We start from the raw sequence: 8771 nt of genomic DNA, 5'->3' as shown, positions 1-8771 counted from the left end.
AATGGTGTATGAAAAACAATCTTAGAAATATCTTCTTTGGCCATTGGTACTTACCAGTACCCAAAAGAAAGATCTAGCTTAGTGAACCAACGACTTCACCCTAGACGATCAAGAGATCAGCAGTGTGAGGAAGAAGGTACACATTTGGGATCGTCACTTCATTTAACAAATGATAGTCGATGCAAAAATGAATACTTCTATTAGACTTTGTCATAAGATAAAGTTCACATACCTAAGAACTCCGCGACTTCTGAATAACACCCTTATCCAACATCTCCTTGACGTTTGCACGTAAAATCTTGATCTCCTTGGGTGACCGACGATGAACAGAAACCTTGATTGGACGAGCATTCCCGGTTGGAATCGGATGACATGTGGCAATCTTGGCCCCAAACATTCAAATAGATTAGAATACTCTTTCATGAGCCGGTCAACCACTGCAACACAAAGATCGTCAGAGGGATCAGAAAAAGGAAGAGCAAAACAAAACAGAAACATAGGAGGAAATAATGGGGGAACAAAAGTAATGGAAGTAGAGGGACAAAGAGGTACGGAAGTGAAAGGAATGGATGAAACATAAGGAAGTATGAGACAAGGGGGAGAAGCCTCAAAGTCACATTTGGCATGATTGTGCTGCAACCAATCTATACAAAGGATAAGGTCAAAAGCTTGATTCAACACCACCTGCAATGACTGCAACCCAAACTCGAGATCGCCCACATGCACAACCAAGTCTACCTCATCCCATGCACATGCATGTGTACAGCCGTTGCCATAAAGAATGAAAATTGGTTTGGCCGCACGACGCAAGTGTAGATGGCAACATGTGGTAACAGGTTGAGCAATAAAAGATAAACTTGAACCTGTATCAACCAACACAAATGGATGAACCAGTGCCGAGTGAACCCCTTGATGATACTCCCGAAAAAAAGATGGAGGAGTCACTGACTTATTCGTGCAAGGTCCCTCCATTATTCGCAAGACTCCTCATTTCCCGGATGCATCTTGGTGTCCAAACCTTCCACTGCAGCAGCATCAACAAGACGTTGTTGACGCCAAGGTCTCCACCTAGGAAATCCAATCTAGAAAACACCAACAACGCCGATAAGTATGACCAACTTCATCACATGCCCAGCATTGAACATCATGGCCACAACCACGTCTTCGCCCTTGTTCTTGGACTCGAGCAGCAGCAGCGTCAACCTCCATTGGGCCCATAGGAAGTGAAGTTGAAGGACGTGCAGTGAGAAGTGGAAGAGGCAATGTCTCATAACGTTGTGCCAAGCGAAAAGCATCGTCAAGGGTGGCAGGAGCAAGTGCATGCATAAGTTTAACAAGATCTTGACAAAGTGCTAGCCACAACATTCCTAGCTTGATCCGCTCCTACATATTTGGCTCCGTACGAAGCAAAAGACTTCGGAAACAAACACCAAATTGCATCATCGACTTAGATGGCCCTTGGCGAAGACGATGCAATTGTTGGAAGGCATTATCACAATTATCGACATGTCTGAAAGCGCGTTTGAAGACGTCCGAGAGGCACTCCAATCCTCACGAGTGGCTGCACTCAAACTATTGTACCATTGCAACGCCGTGCCTTGGAGACACGTGAGAAACTCACCCAAATGTCGAGCATCATCCCAAGAATGATATGTGGCAATCAGTGTGAAATGATTGAACCAATGATACACATCATCCCCAGGATTCCCACGAAAGAACTCCAGCAAAACGCAAGGATTGGGACCAAAAGCGGGAAGAGTTGTACCACGTGCCATGAGCCCCCACTATCAACTGAGTTTAGTTGTTTAATTGCAAGCGCATAGCATCAAGCAATTGTACCAACTGCTGCTCCATAGTCAAAGAAGGAGATTGTTGATCTGCCATGAAGACGAATAAAGAAAGAGCAAAAGAAGAGAAATGACAAAAAACTAGAAGAAAATAGTAGATCTAGACAATGCAAAAAGCTAAATCTAAACCAAAATCCTGAAAGGAAAGAACAAAAGAAAGTAAATGGAAAAAGCTAGATCTAGACGATGCAAAAGCTAAATCTAAACCAAAATCCCAAATCCAAACACTCCTCAAGAACAATCAAAAGTGCTCTTCATCTCCACTAATGTGAGTGTTTGGAATATGGAAAGGGAATATAGAAAATGTGCATATCAATTAGCCTAAAAACCCAAGTTTATATACACGAGCAAGTGGTCTGGATTAAAACCAATCTGATGGCTACCAAAATCCCACTACAATAATATTAGTATACGGCATCATAGCCGTATACTTGGCCTTCACATCCTTCGATATTAAAATTAAATTACAATGTAAAAAGAAATATATTATAAATCAGGTTATTGTTTTCACTAATTATATAATAGATTAAAAGTGTGTAGATTAGATAGAATAGTTATTAACTTTTAAGTATATTTAATTTTTTAATATAAATAATAAATTTTATACATTTTACAAAAAACACTAAAAAAATTAAATTTAATATATTGTTTTTAAAAAAATTTAGATTTAAACCCCAATCATTCTTTTATATATACTGATTTTTTATATATACTTGGATATAGGAATAAGTATATTAATTGGGGTTTAAACCATTGTTTATATTCAAGAATGGATGGACCAAATTTAATCCCAAATGGATAGTCCATATGCTTTAGTACTATAAGTAGTGTATTACTTATATATATATATACATATATACATATATATATACATATATATATATATATATACATAAATATATATATATATATATACATAAATATATATATATATATATACATAAATATATATATATACATATACATATATACATATATATATACATACATATATACATACATATATATATATATATACATACATATATATATACACTAAAATGAAATCCAAAGCTATGGCATAAGGGGAAGGATGGAGCAATATCGGCATATGTATCTGTTTATATATATATTAAGCTTAAAGCGTCCTCCCCTCCAAAAGATTGAAAAATGTGATCAGATGAAACATTCAAAACTTCTATTGATTGATTATAAACTACCACAAGAATTTAAAACTCCTACAAAATTAGTAACAACGTTACTAACAATTATGACTAAAATGAAATCCAAAGCTATGGCATAAGTATTAGTGGAGTATTGATAAATTATAAGTGTGTAAATTACATAAAATAATTATTAACTTTTAGTTATATTTATACTTTTAAGATTTTATAGTTTTCCATAACAAAAAAAATTAACTTTAATGTTTTTTATTAAAACAGTTTAGATTTTTTTAAAAACTCTATTTCTTATTTCATAATGGTATTTCACTTTTTTTAGCTAAAAGTTTAAAATTTTAATATATTATTTGTGGTGTTATAGCTTTCTAAGAAATTTAATAAACAGAATGAGAAAAAAAATCTATTCTTTATGCTATAACATATGATAAGTTTTTATAAATATTTTAATTTTTAAAACATACATTACATTTCTTATACTAATTTTTAAATAAAAATTATTAATTTTATTTTTAAGCTATTTTTTAATTTAAAACCTTATATTAAATTTTTATTAATTTTTTTCAAGAATAATGAAATTTTATACTATATACATTAGAGCATGCTGATATATACATCCTGATTAATACATTTTTAGAGCATAAGTTTTATCATGGAAAAGTACATTTTTAATTAATTAAATTAAATGCTACAAAAATTATATAGTTTATTAAAATTGGTTCCAAAAAAAATTTGAAATTGATGTAATCATATATAATAGTAATATCATTTTTTATTTGAGAAGGTTATGGTAAATGTTTTATTTAAAATAAAAAACTCAATAACTATTTCAATATTGTTATTTAAATTTGTTAGATTAATTAAGAAAGGCTTATACTGAGGATGATAATATTGTGCCTGCAACTTTGAAAGTACATTTATATATGTGATTTTTCTTTAGTTCGTGACTTGAGCTGGTGAAAAAACTTTTAGAGTTATTGAAAAAAAGAACAAACTTGAGTTAACAAAAAAATTTTGAAAAAAGATCCATAAAAGCAAATAAGCCAAGTAAACTGGAATTGAAAATATTACTAATGCTCCTGTTTTTGTACTTACTTTAACTCTTTTCTCAAGATTAATCTTTCACCTTATTCTTTGTTAACTCACTGGAAAACACCATTAACTTCTCTTAGTCCTCTAAGTAAATTTTTTAGCTTGTAATTACTAACCACTTCTCAACTCATTATTCTAAACTACTCTGGTACTTAATGGCTACCCACTGCCTAAAGTTGGAAATAACAAAACTTGTGGTATATGGTTTAGAGGTACATGATAACATGGAGGATCAGATCATGGGTTATGGAGGATGACAATGTAAGTAGTACATAACCAAGTGTTTAAGAATTTGTAACACACCTATGTCTATCTGTGTTTGAGTTGGGAGTTTTCTGTGTTTCAGAGTGTGAAGTGGAGAGGCTTGAAGCTTGCAACATCCTGTGCAAGCACCTTGAGCTGAGTCACTGTAGTGTAAGAGTTCCAGCGTTTTTTCCTGGAAAAGCTCGTCGTGGAAATGCAAGCCAAGCTCGGCAAAGTGGGCCAAGATCGATGCCTGGGCGCACTGACAACGATGTCAAAGACTTGTGGAGTAACAGGCAGAAGAGGGCACTGCAGCGGCCCAAGACGCTGTGCGGCAAAGGCGACTGCTCCGGCCTCGACTTGCACGACATGAACAAGGAGCCCCTCGACGAGTTCTCTGCATTCCAGGTAAGAAGAAAAGCCACACTTGTAACTTAATCTTCCAGCCATCTCGCAAGCCTGTAGAGCTGAAACCAAACTAACGAAACAGAGAGAAAGAGAATGCTACGCACTGTAAGGAAATCCCCCCTCCAAGAAGGGACAAGGAGGAGGACAACACCTTCCGGGAGCAGTCCAAGGAGTGGAAACCTACCAGGCAGAGCTTGCAGGCCTTCAGTGACTTGGAAGACATGGAAGTCGTCTGGATCACTGCAAAGTTGCCGGACACGGATTTCTCAAACTCGAATGCCGCGGCAGCAGCAGTGGCAGCAGCGCAGCCACGACTGGAAGCCCTGCAGCTCAACACCAACATCACCCAAGCCAGCAAAATCAGCAGCAGCAGCAAGGTCGTGGTACCTTTAGAGAGCGGACTCTTCCTCTTTCATGGACGCATCTGGATGAAGGCACAAGAGCGGCAGCTTCTCCCATTGCGGTGGACTGCCAGCAAACTGGCTGATATGCTGGATTCGCTCGGTCCTGCTAAGTTCGTCAGTATGTTTAGTCTAGTCGAGTGATTTTCTTCTCCAATATAGCAGCTAGAGGCTTTTTTACCTGGTAGCCTTGTAGCGGTAGTAGCAATTTTGTTACATAGAGAGCAAAGCTCTCTTCACCTAGAACAGCTAGAAGAACAGCACGATTCGATAGAGCTCAAGCATGGAGGAATGCTGAGAATGCGGCAAAAGGGGATCTAGCTAAGATTCGTAGTGGCGATTACCTTGGAAAGCGCGCTTAGCCGGCCCCGAAATACTTCGGGCCCTCCGACGTCCAAGAGCCCTAATCTGCTCAAGGCGCTAGGGTTTGTCACGCGCATTGGTCGCGCCTCCCCAATGGCGGACGAATTCTCCTCGCCGGTAGCGCCCACCGCCAGCTCCAGCTTCACCAGCACCATCGGGATCGATCCAATGAGTAAGTGTCGTTCGCTCTTTCCAGCGCTCTCATCGATCTCGCGCTCGCTCGAAATTTCGAGCTCTTAGACACCGATCTCGCGATTTCTTCTTTCTTTTGTTTTTTTTTTCACTTCGTTCCTTCCAGAACGGTTGAAGAGGATGCATACCAGACAACGCGAGCAGCTCGTTCTCACGAAGCAGCCGCTCACGACCACGAAATTCTTCCTGCTGGCCATGCTCCAACATCTGGGACGGATTTGGATCTACGCTGCGAGGCACAGATTCACGTTTCTCTTGTTCCTTTTTCTCTGCTTCGCGTCGGGATGCACACTGCTGGTGGTCGGAGGGTATGAGAAGGTATTTATTTCTCTCCTTCCATTCAAGCCTGCTCTTCATGAAAGCTCGATTCTTCTCTCGCAGGCAATGGAGGAAGCCTGGCTATATTTTCGTTTCGCTGTGTGGTGGATCGGCCTTGGAGTGGCTTCTTCGATCGGACTCGGTAAAGTTCCTGGATTTTTTTAAAAGGTTTCTCTCTTAAAGTCTTACGCGATTCTCCAGGCTCGGGACTACACACGTTCGTGCTCTACCTTGGTCCTCACATTGCCATGTTTACGCTCAAAGCCACCCTCTGTGGACGCGACGACTTAAAGTCCGCTCCATATGACACACCATATTTTGGAACGAGTGCCTCATGGGCGGACAAGGACTGTACGAGCATTGGAGCTCCCCAGTTTCCCCGGCTTGCATCCGAGCACGAGAGTTACATGGTCCCGCTCTACAACGTCTTGGTACAAGTCCAGCCCGAGGCAGTCTTGTGGGGGATTGGGACGGCGCTTGGAGAGCTTCCGCCTTACTTTGTTTCTAGAGCAGGTATCCTCACTTCATTTGCTTTTAAGTTTCGTGTCACTGACTTAGAAGGTCCGCAGCTCGGTTGTCTGGCGAGCGTCTAAAGGCTCTTGACGACATTGAGAATGAGTCCGCCACAAAGGATTCCTTGCTGACGCGAGTAAGGCAGTGGATGGTGACGAAAATCCAGCGGTTTGGATTTTTCACGATCTTGATTTGTGCTTCGGTATGTCTATATTATTTCTTTTTAGTGTTGCTTTTTGGCACGACTCACGCTCCGTTCCGCAGGTGCCGAATCCGTTGTTCGATTTAGCGGGAATGATGTGTGGGCATTTTCTTGTTCCTTTCTGGAAGTTTTTCCTGGCCACCTTATTGGGGAAGGCAGTCATCAAGACGCACATACAGGTACTGTATCTTGACAGTAACAGAAAATCTCATTTGTGCACTGTTTGGCAGACGATTTTCATCATCTTGGCTTGCAACGCGCACTTGGTAGAGCTCATATTGGACTCGCTAACCTGGAGTTTATCTAAGGTGCCTACGTTCTCCTTCATCTTGCCGAGAATCAGGACCACTCTACAAAGTGCCCAGGAGAGCTTTCGTCACGGCCAGCAAGCGAAAGTAAGTAGTCTCCCCAAGATCCTTGGTACTGACAAGATTGAAGAAGCAAAATCTAGTCTTGTTCCTCGGTACTGATGGATGTTGCTTTCAGTCCGGGCAGCCAAACATGGTCGCGTTCGCCTGGAACACCTTCGTGATGGTCATACTCATGGGATTCCTGGCTTCCATCGTGAATTCCACGGCGCAGGGCTATCTCATGCAACGCCAGCTGCGAGAAATGGAGACGGTCGAGAAGCAAGAGGAGCAACAACAACAAGCTCCTCGTCAGGATTGAGTCCCAAGAACTCACTCACTGACTCTTCTCCTCGAATTTTTTTCTCTCTCTCTTTCTTTTTCTCTGTTCTCCTTTTGGGAAGCTAACCAGCAGGCAGACTAGAAGAGGCAGTCACCGCCAAGATCACTACTCTCTCCTTGATTCCTCGATTCCTTCGAACGACAACGATGACAATATCATAGCCATAGCAATTGTACATGAACACCACGATTCTTCTTACTCGAACGATTCAATCAAAACGTTGACTTAGTTGACTTAAGTCCACGAAAAACATTGACTCTAATGGTCAATGGACAATCGTGCGTTCGCATTGTATATTATTGGGTCAACAGCACTGCCACGTGACCGTGGACCCACGAGGAAGCATTAAAATAGCACACTTCACATGACGGTCACATGGCAAATTATCCGTTAGCAAGCCTGGCCGTTGGATGGCGCGACAGCAGTCTCGGTTCGACGGTGGACGGGAGTTGCTTAAAAACCACGCCGCATTGCATATCGCTTTCGCCGCGTGCCGCGACTTCAAGCGTTGGATGCGGGCTCCCGACGGTTGAGATGTGAATGACATGTTGACGGTTGATGGGTGCCGATCAACGGCACAGCTTTGCTTTCCACGATTTCCACGAACAGCAAAGAGCGGCAGTGTTTTAAAGAAGGAAGAAGGAAATCTCTCGTGATTTCCAGTTTGATCCTCGCTATGAGCGCGCGCAGGCCGCCGGAAGAGACAATCTCGAGTTCCTACATTTTCAAGGTAGCAATTTGACTTAAAAATTTTGGAGCAGCCTTTTACTAGGATTTGTAGGTGCATTACTTGATCGAGAGATGCCTGCTGCTACATATGGATCAAGAAGAAACCATCGAAGCTCTGGCACAAGCGAATGTAGACCCAGCTATTGCTGAAATAGGTACCTCGAAAATCCATGAATAGTTTGATGATAATCCTCTTCTCTTCTTTTCTTGTTCTTGCTTGGATCGCTAGTTTGGAATGAGCTCGTCAAGGCCAACACCGAGTTCTTCGCGCACTACTTTCGAGCGAGAGAGGCCAAGCGCAGCAGCAGCAGACCCGCCGATTCTTCTTCCAGCCGGAGCAGCAGCCCAACATCGTGGAGCTCGAGTTTATCCGTACCAAACTTCTGTAAGGATCAAGGCTGCTTTAGTTCGGATACCTCTTCGGAGAAGCTTAGGAAGAATCGCGAATAAAGAGATCTTTTTCGCGCTACAGGCTTATAAAACCGCACGAATCCCCGTACCTGCTTGCGAGCATACTTTCCAGAGAGGAAAGAAATTTGTCTTTTGCCTGCATTCAAACGGGGTAGAACAAAAAAAGGAAGTAGAATTTAAGAACCTACTTGGTCCCATTGCAGAG

General features: G+C 41.2%; 2 protein-coding genes and 1 long non-coding RNA gene across 3 annotated transcripts; 2 read left to right on the top strand and 1 right to left on the bottom strand.

Annotated features, from left to right (window-relative positions):
• Positions 1–4348: 4348 nt before the first annotated feature.
• Positions 4349–5535, bottom strand: LOC112342445. Its single transcript, XR_002990979.1, has 4 exons — positions 5493–5535; positions 5330–5397; positions 5135–5254; positions 4349–5070 (listed from the first exon to the last, which is right to left on the bottom strand). It is a non-coding gene; the product is annotated as an uncharacterized LOC112342445 (long non-coding RNA).
• A 9-nt stretch (positions 5536–5544) lies between these two features.
• On the top strand, positions 5545–7664 carry LOC9631571 (vacuole membrane protein KMS1). Its single transcript, XM_002990545.2, has 8 exons — positions 5545–5683; positions 5810–6021; positions 6085–6163; positions 6223–6534; positions 6591–6736; positions 6799–6915; positions 6967–7131; positions 7223–7664. Exons 1-8 carry the CDS (start codon positions 5605–5607, stop codon positions 7403–7405), a joined length of 1293 nt encoding a protein of 430 aa, XP_002990591.1. The 5' UTR covers positions 5545–5604; the 3' UTR covers positions 7406–7664.
• A 341-nt stretch (positions 7665–8005) lies between these two features.
• Positions 8006–8624, top strand: LOC112342444. Its single transcript, XM_024664261.1, has 3 exons — positions 8006–8156; positions 8208–8310; positions 8385–8624. The coding sequence occupies exons 1-3, from the start codon at positions 8103–8105 to the stop codon at positions 8603–8605; spliced, it is 378 nt and encodes a 125-aa protein (XP_024520029.1). The 5' UTR covers positions 8006–8102; the 3' UTR covers positions 8606–8624.
• The last annotated feature ends 147 nt before the right edge of the window (positions 8625–8771 follow it).

The sequence above is a fragment of the Selaginella moellendorffii genome, unplaced genomic scaffold (genome assembly GCF_000143415.4).
Source record: "Selaginella moellendorffii unplaced genomic scaffold, v1.0 SELMOscaffold_109, whole genome shotgun sequence".
Lineage (NCBI taxonomy): Eukaryota > Viridiplantae > Streptophyta > Lycopodiopsida > Selaginellales > Selaginellaceae > Selaginella > Selaginella moellendorffii.
This window is presented reverse-complemented; position numbering and strand designations above follow the sequence as displayed.